This window comes from Taurulus bubalis (assembly GCF_910589615.1).
Source record: "Taurulus bubalis genome assembly, chromosome: 16".
In the NCBI taxonomy this organism is placed as follows: Eukaryota; Metazoa; Chordata; class Actinopteri; order Perciformes; family Cottidae; genus Taurulus; species Taurulus bubalis.
In genome coordinates, this window is record NC_136604.1 from 4,589,651 (window position 1) to 4,605,413 (window position 15,763).

The window sequence follows — 15,763 nt, forward strand, 5'->3', positions numbered from 1 at the left end:
AACCCCGGAGACCAAGACTATATCGTCGGTTTTTAAACAATTCATCCGTTGTGGTTTCTTTGAACACTTATTCAAAGAAACCACAACGGATGTCCAGTTTATTCTGGATTCAGAAGCATGACATCATCATGCGACTTTACCAAAGTAAAGATAGTTACACCGGACTGGGGAACTAGTTTCTAACTCAGTCTGAACAGGGCAACTCTCCCCGGGAACATGCTAGCTAGCTGTCCGGGATGCTAGCATCGCACGGACCACAAGCTCGACAACGACGTAACGAACATATCGGAGAAAATAACAAACGCACTGCTGCCGCTTCGTTTGAGTCGTGAGGATACACACCTGCGCACACAGTATAGTGTGGGAATGACTGAGAGCTGTGGAGACGAGCTGGCTCTACAGGAGCGCTACTGGGGCAGCTTACCGCCTCGGTTCCGAGCTCAAATTAAACTTAAGTCCAGTTGGCGCTGGCGCCAATAAATAAGCGTTTGCGACACATTGCGCATGTGTACACACGTACTCCCGATCCCAGACCAGTCAACCGGCGGTTTAAAGCGGTTAACGTTACATATATAGGCGAGTAGCTCGAGGTGAAGTGTGTTTCTGTTATTTTATTTTATCGTCTCTTTGCTTTAATTTCAACCTCCTTAACGCTTCGAGTGGATTTTGTTCTTAAACCGTAACATTAACTAAACCAGCTACTAAATGGAGAACCCGTCCTTTTCTTAAGCCGACTGCTGCTTACCGAATCAGATGTTTGGTTTTAGTATTATTACGTCTTAAATCGTATAGCAAAAGTTATAAAAAAGAACAATATCTTCCGTTCACTTCGTCCTTTTTCTTTTTCTTTCTGTCAATTGTATTTTCCGGTCGGCTCTGATGGGCGGAGCTACAGAACAGCACAGCCAATAGGGGAGCGAGTTGAGTTGAGCGCGTGCTCCCGGACCAGGATGTAAACAAAGCAGGCAGCTGTCAGAGCTGTCAGTTCGGGAAGTTGTAACAGAGCGACTCTCCTCGGCTCCCCTCGGCTCTCCTCGGCTCCCCTCGGCTGCACAGCTTTTAAAACCGAATCATGTTCGATATTAAAAGTCACAACACAGACTTCATATTGTTTTATGTACAGCCGTCCGTTAACCGCCCAATCAATATTAACGTCAAATAATACTCAACCGCTGACTGGAAGCTTTGTCGCCCCCCTCTGGTGAAATGCAGTGTTACATTATATTGAACTGTATTCACCCCGAGGGAAATTGCTATCCAGCAGCTGCAATACAAAGTTGGAAGAGTGCAAATATAAATACCGCCCTCTGATCTTAATCTAACAGCCCTGTAATGCTTGGCAGCATACATTAGTTAGCTTATGACTAGAATTCATGAATCTTGAAGACCTTCAGTTAAAAGATAAATTATTAGCACAATGTGCTTCTGATCCAACAGGCCTCAGCATTATGAAGGTGGTTGAGTCCTGATAATGTATCAGTGACAAAGCCACAGACTTCACTTCCTGTCATGAAGCATTGTGGTACATGGGAAGTTCTGTCTATCAAATACAGAGGGAACAAGAGAGGAAGCCACACTTAGCTCAGCAGAACAGAGACAAGAGAAGCGGTTCCCTCTCTCTGTCTGCAACATGAAGCTGGTTTTAACTGTGCTGCTGAGCTGTCTGTGTCAAGGTATTGTGTTCACTTTTATACATTTATAAACTTGATGTACAAATGATTCACAAACTGTTTGTTCTGCTCTGAGGTGAAACCAAACCAAAACTAAACCACATTTATTTTGGCATTTATATTTAATGCTATTTTTCCAAATGCGTTAACATCAACAGCGAGTAAACTAAGCACGTACATTTTAAAATGGAATCATACTGAAACTGAAAAGTATTGTTCGTAGAAGCTGCTATTGTCTCTTTATTCAAACGTTTATTTTTGCTAATGTGCATCACGAGAAAAGTAAGTTATACGATACATTTAACAAATTACACGGACAAGAAAACGGGCAAAAGTATTGTGAAGTTGGCTTTACCGTAGTGTATTTCAGAAGATAAGCAGGAGCTTCTGTATATATCTTTAGTCCAATTATAATTGTTCTTTTTATTTGTTGTAGGTTTGGAGTTTACAAAAGCCTTCTAAAACGTTTTGAAGTCAAATAAAAAAGGATGAAAACAGATAACATATATATATATATATATATATATATATATATATATATATATATATATATATATATATAGAAAGACTTTGTTGAAAATGAGGATTTGACAAATTAATTATTTCTTCCTATATATATCTATATCTATACATATATATATATTTATATATCTATATATATCTATATATATCTATATATATATATATATATAGATATATATAGATATATATAGATATATATATATATATATATATATATCTATATATATATATATATATCATGATGCTGAGGCCTGTTAGATCAGAAGCACATTGTGCTAATACTTTATCTTTTAACTGTTGGTCTAAAAGATTCATGAATTCTTTCTGGAAATTGCTCAAGCACAATTTCTGTAATTAGGGCCTTCTTTGTCGAAATTCTACACACAAAATCAGAGGAACAAAATAAAAATATCTTGCATATCTTGGAAAAGCAAACACTTCATTCAAAACTATATAAACTCTTTGAATTTTTAAAACGTAACATACAAAACCCCAAACAAATAGTTCCTCCCAAATGCCAACTGCACACTGATGTGCTAGGTATAAAACACCAGTATACAGTATATTGCGGTTCTCTCACTCATCTATTAATGTGCACAACAGAGAGCAAACCTGGATCTTATTTCTAATTGTATACCTCAGATTTCTAAGTGATCTAATTGGTTACAGGGGTTTTCAGATGTGCATTCTGTGTCACAGGTGATCGATAACAGAGTGTGGTATTTCAGTAGCATGTGTGTGACGAATAAACCTTTGAATCATTTGAACCTATTGGTGCTTCAGATTTGGTCCCAGGTAGTGGAAAACATAGCTCACACACACACACACACACACACACACACACACACACACACACACACACACACACACACACCGCACACACCGCAGATAATGTGTTGGTGGTCTAGTCTCGGACCTCTGACCACATTTCACTCTATCCTATCATTTGTTCATGTGGTTCTTCACCCACAGTCCTATGATAGACACACATGTAGTACTGGCTTGATGCTCTGAGTGACACCGACAGTGAATGTTAATGAGTCTGTTTCATCTTCATTTCAGCTTTTCTGAACTCATCCACTCAAACAGAGCCGACTGATGTCCAGGTGACAGCAGAAGGGAATAATACACGAGGGATAAAACAAGAGGAATTCAACAGTAAGCTAAATGTTTTCATGCAGTGTAAATGTGTCTTAGTTTGACAATCTTTCTCTTGCTCCCTGTCTCTCTCTCTCTCTCTCTCTCTCTCTCTCTCTCTCGCTCTCTCTCACACACACACACACACACACACGCTTAAACAAACACACAGGTAGAAAATAATTGGAAAGTTTGTGCTACTTTTTTTGGGGGTCCAGAACCAGAATAAACACTTAAGGCAGAGGGAACGCGTGAATATTCTTGCTCTTATTGTCACAGGATGTGGGCTGACCTGCTTGTGAAAACACATCATCTCTGTTGAATTTTGCAGGTGCAAATCAAACAGGGAGATAGCGAAGCCGTTTCTCTCCCACGCAGACACCTCTGGTTTGCTCTGCCAGCGACCTTTGCTGCATGTTTTATGCGAGAAACATTTCAGTCCAAAACACTGTACATTCAGAACAACACAGAGCATCTGTGTGTGTGTGTGCGTGTGTGTGTGTGTGTGTGTGGTAATTTGAGTTGTCTGTTAGCTCTTCCAGCACTTTTGCCTTGTTAGCGCTATTAGCTGTGAGCCACCTGCTCAGCCGTTGCCAGATTTAAAAAATACAATAAATATGTAGTGTTACTGTAAAGAAACACAACAACATTTTTTGGGGCATTTTAATTTTCATATTGTATAGCTGACAGTTTAAATACAAATAGGAAATGTGTGCACGAAGCCACCAGAAAAGTGAGAATCACATTTTGGAAATCTCACTCACAAATTGTTGCTAAATGAACGCAGAAAGTATGAAACAGTCTGAAATAGCTCATTACAACCTTACACCATTAAGTGAAGGACCAAAAATACACAAGAATTTCCCTCAGGCACCAAAACAATATTACATCATTCTATTTCTCTCTCAGCGATTAACATAATACATTTCACATGGATAAACAAATACGCTGCTTCCTGGAGCGTAGGATTATTTTATATTCATAAACCCTGGCAACAGTAGTAGTTGGAAAAGAAATACTTATTTCATTATTTTTTACTTCTTTAGGTAAAGCTAAATATCCAGTCTTAAACGTGTATTATTTTCATTTGGAAAACCCTTTCTCCCACAAACAAATAACTTCAAGTTACTTCACAGATTAGATCAGAAACATTAGAACGTTGAGAATCAGATGATGTGGGCTCAGGATGTGGTCTCCTTTCGACCACACTGCTCCGATTTGTGCATAAACACATAATAATTGACATTTGGTCAAGTGGTTGCTCTTCAAATGGGTAACTCCTTGATCAGTGCACGTGGGTCGATGTGTTCGATGTGGTGTGTTGGGTGGCCTAACGACACGGCTCATCCTGCATACCACGTCCTGGTTCTGCAGGTACAGTAGACCCAAACGTGTATTGAGAATTGTCCCCAACAAATGCCCTATTTCCTCCTGTTTCAGTAAAGTTTCATATAAACTACAGTGTCCCGTTGTTTTGGGAAATTAACTTTTACAGAAACAAAACTGTATATGTGACACATCATTAAAGATGTACTTCTGTAGAAGACAGATAGGGGAAGAAAGTCTGAAAATATTGAGAAATGTACCAGAACATGGTCATAAGAGTTTTACTGGAATGATCACATAAGTAATTTTCTGTTTCTGCTTCTGTCCTCAGGCGACCTTTACATTCACAGCCTCGCTGGTAAATGCCGCTTGACGCTGAGGATGCGTGGAAACAGGAGCGGTGATCTGGTGGCATTGCCAGCGGACTCTCCAGATGTGCTGGCTGAACAGATGTGTCAGGATCTGGACTGCGGCAGCGTCTATCATGTGAATAAAACCAGCTCACCTCCCAATGCCACCTGCTTTCACGACTGCTTGTACCGAGATGGTCGTTTGCAGAACTGTTCACAGAGTGTGGGAGGGAACTGCACTGTGATTGCTGAAGTAATATGTGGTGAGTTTATATTTATATAATATTATATCTTATAAGTTTCACCTGTCGCTCATTAGCGCCATCCTTTCCTGGTGCATTTGGATCGGATGCACGGATGCCGATACCAGTATCGCACATCGGGCTGATGCTGACTCAAATAACCGGATCGGACATCGGTGACAATGGGTCCGATCTATTCAGTTCAATTCTATATGTGTATACTTTATACATAATATGCTGGAATTTTAAGGCCTGTTTCAGTTTTGAACCATGTGTAACCACATTTTAAAGGTTCACGGGCAGGAAGAACCCAATGCAGACTCAGATAAGATGCAGTACTGTAATACAGGTACACAGAGAAACACACATGAAAGGATTGAGATAACGAGGGGCTGACGAGCAACAGGTGAAGCTCATTAGGGCGAGGCAGACAATCAGGTGGAAAGAAACAAAGGCAGGAAGTGAAATGATTTTCAACTAAAACAATAAACTAACTGTATAAACCTTAGGACCATGACACCACCTTTACCAGCTGCAACATGATATATAATCTATATATAACGAAAAGCTGTATATAATATATATATATATATATATATAATCATTATTATGAAATGGGCCGTTCTGCATAATGAGTACTGCTACTTTGAGGATAATGTGTGTACTTTCACTTAATATTTTGAATAGATGACGTGTACTTTTACTTTATTTCTACTGTATTTGTTATACAGCCTTTTGCTACTTTTACTTTACGGTTATATTTATCTATCTTTCACCACTGCAAGATAGTATGTATTATACAATACATATAGGGATATGTACATTTAATAGGCTAAATAAATAAAGCCTTTCTAGGTTATCAGTCCAATCAGATGCTATTTCTTTTATTGATTCCTGCATTGATTCGGCTACTCCCTTTAATATTCACTGATAAAAGTTGGATAAATCTACTTATTTGCATTCTTCTTTTGTTTAATTGCTGTAAATCCTGTCGAATAAACAGTCATAAAGCTATTTCCCGCGCTCCCTCAGCCCTTTATCATAAACAGTGGCCTTGTTGACGGCGTGGTCTTGTCCCCCTCAGGCCACCAGGCGGTGCGGCTGGCCGGAGGGTCAGACCGCTGCGCCGGGCGGGTGGAGCTGTGGAGAGACGGGAGGTGGGGCACCGTGTGCGACGACCGGTGGGACCTGCGGGACGCCGACGTGGTGTGCGCCCAGCTCGGCTGCGGCTACGCCCTCAGTGTGACGGGCCAGGGCGGCTCCTTCCCCCCGGGAAAGGGACCGGTGCACCTGGACGAGCTGAACTGTACCGGCGGAGAGGAGAACCTGTGGGCCTGTCCGGCCGCACAGGGCGAGCCCGACTGCGGACACAAAGAGGACGCTGGGGTCGTATGCTCAGGTCCAGTTAAAGAAATGCTACTTATATAGGCCTCCAGAAAAATACCTGATTGGAAAGAAAAACTCGAATGAGAAAGTTGCTAGCTTTCTGGAGTGGTTGAGCGCTCCAGATGGAGATAGTAAGTGGACCTGAAGGGGAAACTTGTCTTTCTATGCATTCTTTTGTTTAGAATTATTTAAAAAATACATGCATGAGAATTAGTATTCCAGATATAGTCATAACCCAAAGTATTTAAATGTATGATATAATTTCAAGTATGTATACAATGTGATGTGTTTTGATAATAATGATGCTAATTGATGAAATAGATGAAAAGTTAAGGGCTCACCAAAGGAAATAATCATTCGATGGCCAATCCATCCAATAGTTTGCATTTGATTGAAAACCACAAATGTGAACCTCAAGGTGGCGCTAGAGGGGGTTCATCCTCTGGGGAGCATGAATGTCTCTGCAAAGTTCTATTGGAAACTATCTAATTGTTGTTGAGATATTCCAATCTGGAACAAAGCGTTGGACGGACAGACTGTCATTGTTTTTAAAGGTACAATACAATGTACTGGTCTGTAAAATACCCGACTCGTGGAGGTTCACGTTGGTAAAATCCTGACCAGTGTCCCCAATGACAAAGTCCTAAACGGCCCACTAGGGGATCATTCCCTCAACATTGAATGTCCTACATATTTATCTTCCTCTAACAGCTTCTGTGTCTCTGCAGAGATGAGAGCAGTCCGGCTGACTGGAGGTCTGGACCGATGCTCTGGTAAATTGGAGGTCCACCGCAATGGCAGCTGGGGCGCCGTGTGCGATAACTGCTGGAACAAGAACATGGCCTCCATGGTGTGCTCCATGCTGCGGTGCGGTGCCGAGCCGCAGAAGTACTCCCAGTTTCTTCCCCCTCTCGCCCTCAACGGCGGGGCGCTGTGGTTCTATCTATGTGATCAAAACATGCAGACTCTGTGGCAGTGCAAGGAGTTCGTCAACCAAACGCACCTGTGCATGTACTCAAAGGCGTCCGGGGTCGTCTGTAATGGTGAGTGACACTGTGTGTCCATGACGTTTTGTTGACTTGGCTTGGTATAAAGCAACAAGACCTGATGTCGTGGCTCAGACACAGTACAACAGGCAGGTGTGGAAAATCCAGGTTTGGCTAAAACATTAAATCATATTTGACTTTTCTGCTTCTATAAAAGAATCAAAACAGGAGTCAAAAGCAGCTGTGTAGATGTATTTTATTCATTTAATACAGACAATTTCCTTTTGTAACCAGCACATTTTGAGCTCTTCATTTCATTATTTAACTTTTATTAAATAAATAAATAGCTGATGATTTACAGATATCTTTTAAGTTATGTTTTCATCAAAGCTGAACTCCAAGATTGAGAAATGTATGGTGTAAAATTCAAAATAGTTGTTTTAGACTAGCATTATGGTCAGATAAACAGTTTCCTTCACATTAAAATCAGCTTTCTTTCAAAACTATCTCTAAGGGGACAATCTTTTATTCCCAACGTCAATATCCCTGTATGTTCTGGTTTAAAAGACCTATGTAATTCATTGAGCTCAATCTGCGTAGTTAAATAAAACAATGTGAATCATTTCCTCTCTTAATGTGTCGGCTCACATCCGGATTGTGTTGAACTTAAAATATAATATTGTTGTCCTGCAGGTTCCCTCGGGTTTCCTGCAGCAGTCGCCACCACGAATACAACTGTATTGCCCAGTTGGACGACTGGTAAATATTTATTTAAAATAGACAGATATCACACAATGTTGATATATTTAAATATCCTTTCACGTATTTAAGAGGACAACACAATAAGTGTGGCATTCTGTCCAACCCTTATTATAACCAACCATGTGGCTCTTGAATACACTAACAGAAAGAACAAGATGATGTATATTTTTATTGTTCTTTGTGTTCATGCCAAAAGGATCCACCTCGGTCGCTGGTGCTGAAGGCGTCCTCTTCCCGTCTCCTGAGCTCATCAGCGCCATCACTCTGGCTCTCCTCCTCCTCGTGGTTCTCATCACAAACTGGGTGCTCTGCTGTTATTACAGAAGACGGCACGGTTGGTTCTCCTATTCCTCTACACGGGATTTACAATCTAGAATCTAGAAGGATAAGCTGTGAACTACATCGTACTGGTTTTGATTATTATGTGGCCTCAGTTCCAGACACCTTGTTCTCTGCATGAGATTAAAGTCAGTTAAAAATAGGTTGAGCAACTTTTCAACTTCAGTGTACTTTCTAATGCTACAGACATTCATGCCTTCATTTCTTTAATTTGTGTTTTTCTTTTTTAAATTAAATTCAGAATGTCTTTATATTTTCAAGAATCTTTTTTCTGAAATATTTGTATATATACTTATATACAGCTTTTATATAAACAAAATTAGCAGTTAATTAACAAATTATATTTCAAAGAAGAGTATTTTTATATATTTAAAAAAGTCTTAGAGGATCTTAAATCTCAACGACGAACAACAACAGAGCGTATTCCAGTTTTTCAAAGCACAGCACATCTAATGTGAACCATCTCTTAAGTATTCTTCTGATCCGACAGCAGGAGTTAGATAATAATCATCTTCCTCCTTGGTGAACTGTGTCCACAGCGTTCTTGCTCCAGCAGACTCGCTCCAGCCAACGGCCGACCTCCGAACATCATCACAACAGCTACCAAGGCGCCGTCAACCTCGTCAAGGTCACTACTCAACCGCTGCAGACAGAAGGTCAGTGGCCAAACATTCCCAAGAATATGATCAATAAAAAAAACTATCCCTTGGATACTAACACAACTTGTCCTTTTCTTTCATAATAACGTACATGTATATGTGTTTATATAGATGCATTGTAGTGAGAAGGTGTTCACAAAGAATGAAGTTGTTTCACCAAGTCGTTTAATTTTGTTTGTGTTTGTCTCAAAAAGTCCCCTCCAATCCCAGGCTTTTCTGGACCCAGCTTAGTAGCGTTGACAGCACGTCAGTAGATACAGACTATGAGCAGTATGAGCCGAGCGATGAGCCGCCGACCCCTTTATCAACCTTTCGGAGTGAGCTGCTTTCTTATGATTCCTGTGTGTTTCTCATGTCTTTGCCTCTGTTGAGATGTTCTCTCGCTGTGTTGCTGCATTTAGCGGTTGAAGCTGCTCTGCCCTGCATATATGTGTGTGTGTGTGTGTGTGTGTGTGCTTGTGCAGATCAGTGTTTGCTGTTTGCACCGCATGTTTGCAGGATGGCTTGTGATTAAAACCTGTGCATCATTTGGTATCCAGACTCTCAGAGATACAGAGCAGACGTGAACCCTTTGATGAGGCCTTCAGGTCTCCACAGCCTCTGCGAGGAACGTGAGTCACTGTTAGTCTGCAAGGACGCACCGAACACAGTAACACTTTATACTGTGCATTTTTTATATTTTATTGCTTACCTGTATGCATAAATGCTGCTGTAGCAAAAAAAGTCCCCTTACGGGATTAATAAAGTATCTATCTATCTATCTATCTATCTATCTATCTATCTATCTATCTATCTATCTATCTATCTATCTATCTATCTATCTATCTACACACAGTGATGTGTAATCGTCAGTAGGGAAGAGGAGGGCTCTGACATTTAGACTATTAATAATGGCTGGGACTTTCTGAACACATTATTAGTGAGTTTTATTTTGATGCATTATGTACATAATTTACATTTCACATAGCCCTTTATTTAAATCTGTCCTATATTTCTTTATGCTTGTATTTAATAGCAATAATAACTGACTTCCCCCTGAGGATAAACAATTCTTTTTCTGAATCAGATTTTAGTTAAATTAAACATTTTAATTAACAGAAAATCAAAGAAATATTTCAAGTTAATTTGGTTTGTCTAAAGACACACAAAGAAAATGACACAAACATTGTAACACACAGATTTAACTATAGCAAATACATACAGTACATACAATATGTACATTTTTCCTAAGTACATTAATTCATCTCTCCTCTTTCTTTTTCTTCAAATAAAAAGTATTTGTAACTTTTTTCAAAAGTCTTAACGTTGTCTCACATTATCTTGGGAGCTGCGCCACGTTCTTTTTTTACTGTGTTTCAATAATGCCTCAAAATAACTATTTTATGCTTACTGTTTCCGATTCGCTCGAACACCAGTTCATTTGTTGTTGTCTGACAATTTCAGCATTCATACACATGACTTGCTACTAGTTACTGAACCCTGTTAGCGACATTTAACCATTTGAATTATTATAATAATTAAATGGGTTCTTTGTATTGTAATCGAAAATGTCACATGACGATCCGTAAATGGGCCTTTTGCTACTTTGAAAGGCCATAGTTTGGATTGATTGATTGAAAAATATATGGCATATATGAAAAATTAATATATGTAGGGCCTCAAAAGGATAAAACATAATAAAGCCTAAAAAGTAATTTCCTTTGTGATGTTTTTTTACCATGGTAATACATGCACAGTATCACAGCCATATATTACATTTTCTAGCAACAAACATCAATAACTTGTTTTAAACCATATAGCTAAATTATCTCTTTCACAAGAGACAGATCTGTTTGTTTTTTATTAAATTATTATCATTATTATTTTCCAGCTCCTGAACTCACAGAGGAAGTGATGGGAGCCTTCATGAGCTGCAGCGACGGCCCTGCAGCGGCTCAATATGCCAGAGTGTCAAAGATCTCAGTGGACTCATTCGACACCTCCAGCACCTCCTCCGGGGAATGCTACGACACAAGCAACGGCTACGTCCTGGTCAGCCCAGGTCAGCCTCACGCATGCTTCCCTTCAACTAAGTTACCATAACAACTATAACTACGGAACTGGATACAACATTTTGTGTTTATTGTATGAAAAGGAAGCTCTTTACTTAAAGACGGACAGTGGCTAGAATTATGTTTGCCATTAATATCCCACTTCCAATGTGTGTGTTGACAGCTGTTTATATTATAATATTAAAGGTATGGTGGCTTATTGCTGCTGACGTTGTACCACTCATGTCTGTACGCTAAATATGAAGCGACAGCCAGTAGGTGTATTTTGTTAACTCTGGACAGCTGTTCACATGTATGTTACTATATACTATATATATATGCAGGCTAAGCTAAGCTAACAGGCTGCTAACTGTTGCTTCATATTTGCCATACATGACATCGGTACCAGTCGTCTCAACTCTTTGCAAGAAAGTTAATTCACTAAACTATTCCTTCAAGATTTAAATTACTACTAGTAGTAATATTGTATTGATACTAATTTAGCTTTTTAAATATAAGATTCATCTTTTTGTACAGTCCCTCCCTAAACTAAATCTGTGGGTGTTTGCAGCTTAGAGTCAAGAAAAACACCCCCATGACTAAGAGGTGGGAGGATATGAAAGACGAAAGCCAACCTGAAACTGTCTCAAAGGCTTTCACAAGATAAATGTCATACTCCCCTGTGCGCTCATGACAGATCCAGGACCGGCTCCGTCTTCTGTCGTCAACCACGCCTGTGACCCCTCAAAGCTCGTCAACAGTGAAGATCAACTGAACCCCGGGCAAATGCCGAACCTGCAGAGTTCAGGTAAATGTTGCCAAACGGATATTACGCTTGTGTAATAATGGAGATCTGTAACATCTGTTATCGTCCGATCATTAGATGACGAAGATGACGGCCCCGTCTACTCCCCCGTGAGCCCCGACCAAGACTCTCTCCCCGAGGACGACTACGATGACATCGACACCCCCCAGTAACCAGAGGACGTACCTCAGAGACTGGAGAGTGTGGGACTGGAGCTGAAGACTGCACAGAAAGGGAGCGTGCACTGTAAGACAAGCACCTGATGGGAGGGAGGAAACCCAATGAGCATCCATTTAGTTTGCAGGCTACAATAATAAGTCTGTGCATTTAGGTTAGAAATGGGTTCAATTTTGGTTGAAAAGTGTAAGTCTACGTTACATGTAACCGGCAAATGAGTACACTTTATTGTGTGGAGCATTTAACTGCTGTTGATAACAGAGTTCAACTTGGCTTTGGCATCTAAAATTTTTCTTTTCAACCAACTTCAGACCAATTTTGACCAAGATTGTATGACCTTTGACCTACAACGTACAATCGGCTCTTTCCTGTGAACCGCATTAATAAGTTTGATGTACATGAGACTCGATGTGTGACTAAAACATGGTGCCTTTTTTGCCAGTCGCCAGCACAAACCTAAATGGTGCATTTAATGATGTGTTGGCTTTGAAAGGCCTTTTCATCCTACATCTAACCCTGGAGAACAAAATGACGATTTTGATGTTGTGAAAAGGATGACGTGTGATTTGCGTTGAAAAGTCCGAGCGCACTCTGAAACGTTCACGTCCGAGCGTCCTGCAAATGCACTTTTCAAAACGGGTCCTGCTTTCAGATGCATTGCCATGCAAATATTATTTAACAAAAAGTAAATTAAATTCAACAAAATGTTCACTGTGATGGACCAATGACTACCTGGAGAGTAGGAAATCAAACTGAGAAGTTTCTGGATAAAAGCATCGCTAAATTAAATGTGATGTAATGTAATATTTAACTAATGTGTTGAATGTGTTGTGTGACTAATTCGATCTCATTCAGCTCCAAGTGTAAGTCAAGAAAAATGCACGGCAATATTTGCACATTTTGCACACATCTCAACTCAATGTGCTTTGTATTAAAATGCTTATACAAACAACCACTCACCCACTAAGACATCATATCGACAGGAGCAGACACACACACAGGAGTCGAGCACAAGAATTTGCTGGCTTGCATTTATCATTCATCCTAATATGATCTGTGCAGGCCAGTCATTCTGGGAAACCTCCGTCTTCATCGACCTTACTTGTTGAAACAGGGAACGCCTTTTTTTGAACTGCTCACTATTGTCTAAATAATATCACTGTTTGCATAAATGACCCCAGACCAAATGCACACACACATACATGTCCTTATACCTTTGGCCATATAGTGTGTTCAAATAACGTTTGCAACACATCCTGGTAAAAGTGTGATCAAACTATTGAGTCCTACCACAAGGTGGCACTGTGATCTTGTAAGTAACTAAAGGTAGAAGTGTCTGACTGGAGTAAAGCACTTTCATATAAACTACAAACACAAACACACTTGTTATGCCATCAAATATTTGCCGAATAAATATTATCCAGGCTGTAAGACTTTTATTCAAATGCATATTCGTGCTAAGCGAGGGTCAAAACAACTCTCTGTGAAGAGGTTTCTGAAGGGGGACTCTGGATCCTGATCGGGGGCCAACATAAACCGACAGTGCGGTTTGAAACCAGACCTGGCAACGCTCTTCTCGGTCCATTACGTCTGCAGCAGCTGCGGAGCATCAACGCTTCCTCCTGATCCAAAGTGATGCCTTGAATCAAAGCGATGTCTTGTTTTGTCGAAGCAAATAATGACAAACTGCCCTCGAAAGCACCTGTGAAACCTTTACTAGGGGGGCAGATGAGCAGGGATTAGCTTCAGCTCGGCTCACGTGAGAATCAGGGAGGGATGATGCATTCGACTGATAACCCAGCAGAATTGGGTGTTTCCTGACTGGAAGGTATTTGGCACAGGAGGACGAGTGTGTGCCAGGGTGTGAGGTGAAGAGGAGGAGGTGGACGGAGAAGTCGGCAGAGATAAAACGTGTCTGAGAGAATCGTATGTTGCACTCAAATTTAGTCCAGAGCTCTGCGTCGAGATAAACAGGCGAATTAACCACCAGATCTCCTTATGAAACTCAATCTCTTTCACATGCCGGAGAATCCAGCTCTCTCTCTCTCTCTCTCTCTCTCTCTCTCTCTCACACACCATCCCACACACCACTTAAGAGAGATTCCATCTAAAACTATGCAGCCTGATATATTACAGATCCTCCTCCGACAGTTTGCTTTTGTTTTATTCTTCTCCGAGGGATCGATAAATCAGAATCTTAAAATCTGCGGATTTACAGGCCCGATTAACATCAAGGGGAAAGAAATGTAGCACACCAGTATTTCAAGTACCTTGTAGTATTTGAGGGATTAGAAGATCAACCCTCTGTTTTTACTTTGTTCATTAAATCAGTTACACACAACGGATTACGGCTCCATAAGCCCGTGAGTTGCTTAAAGTGTCCCGACAACAGATCCTGCACGAGTTTGAACTTCTGAACTCAGTTTGGTGCTGGAGGCCCGGAGACGACAGTACCGGCCTGCTAACAGTATGTGGCTCAGACTGGAAGCTGCAGCAGCTTTTAGTCCGGACTCTTTTTGATACAAAATACAAATATATAGAGTATTACACTAACAATTATTTGGCCAACTAGTTTTGTGGCTTTTTTAGCACTGGAAATGAGTTGTAGTGTTACACTCTATATTTTAGCTCCTTGTTGTGAGCTGTTTTATGTTGGGACTATTTCTTTCAACCACAGTTCACAACAAGGTCTGTGCATTATCTTGAGTAACCGGTCATGATTTCTGCAAACAGATATTGCTCAAATGTCTTTTATTTGCGTTTTAAGCTGATTGAAAAATAGCTCTACTTGAGGTGAACTGTCCCTTTAAAGTTCCTATCGATGTTTCATTTTTTAAGTGAATGTTCAATACCTAGCTTTGTACCTCGAGAGAATATATAATTTATGTTAGTCCTGTGGACATAAACACAGCTCCACATGAATGATTATGTCTCTCTGCGACGCTGAATGTATAATTAAGCAGCTGTTTGCTAACAAGTTCATCATATATCATCTTGAACCGTGAATATGTCAGTGCTGTGGGTTTGCCAACTTTTCTTCCTGCCCAAAAAATCCTGATTCCTGCAGCTTCTGAAGAATTTCCTAAAATATCAAGAGGTAATTTTTGGGCTTTATTGTTATATTTGGTTCAAAGCCGGCCGTTCTCATCGTGCTATGTTGAGTTTGCTGCTTGCAACCTTTCATATCTCACTGCATAAGCGGTCTTACTTCACTGTGGCCGTGTTTGTTTTGCTCTTGACTCGGCCTTTGTATTGGCGCTGCTCTTTGATTGCCACGGACATGTTGCAGGATGGACTGCCGCCAGTAAAACCCAGTGAGGTCATTAGTTTAGGTAGAGCCCCAGATGGTTAAGAAACCTGGGCGAAAAATCC

General features: G+C 40.4%; 1 protein-coding gene across 1 annotated transcript; it reads left to right on the plus strand.

Annotated features, from left to right (window-relative positions):
* Window positions 1–366: 366 nt before the first annotated feature.
* LOC306749189 (T-cell differentiation antigen CD6-like) lies at window positions 367–12,147 on the plus strand (the record flags this gene model as incomplete). Its single annotated transcript, XM_079232450.1, has 12 exons — window positions 367–460; window positions 3,255–3,350; window positions 4,987–5,268; window positions 6,332–6,646; window positions 7,362–7,676; window positions 8,313–8,378; window positions 8,578–8,715; window positions 9,260–9,376; window positions 9,574–9,696; window positions 9,919–9,990; window positions 11,250–11,420; window positions 12,107–12,147. Coding segments are annotated over 12 exons (1,830 nt in total), but the record flags the coding sequence as incomplete, so codon positions are not given.
* Between the last annotated feature and the right edge of the window lie 3,616 nt (window positions 12,148–15,763).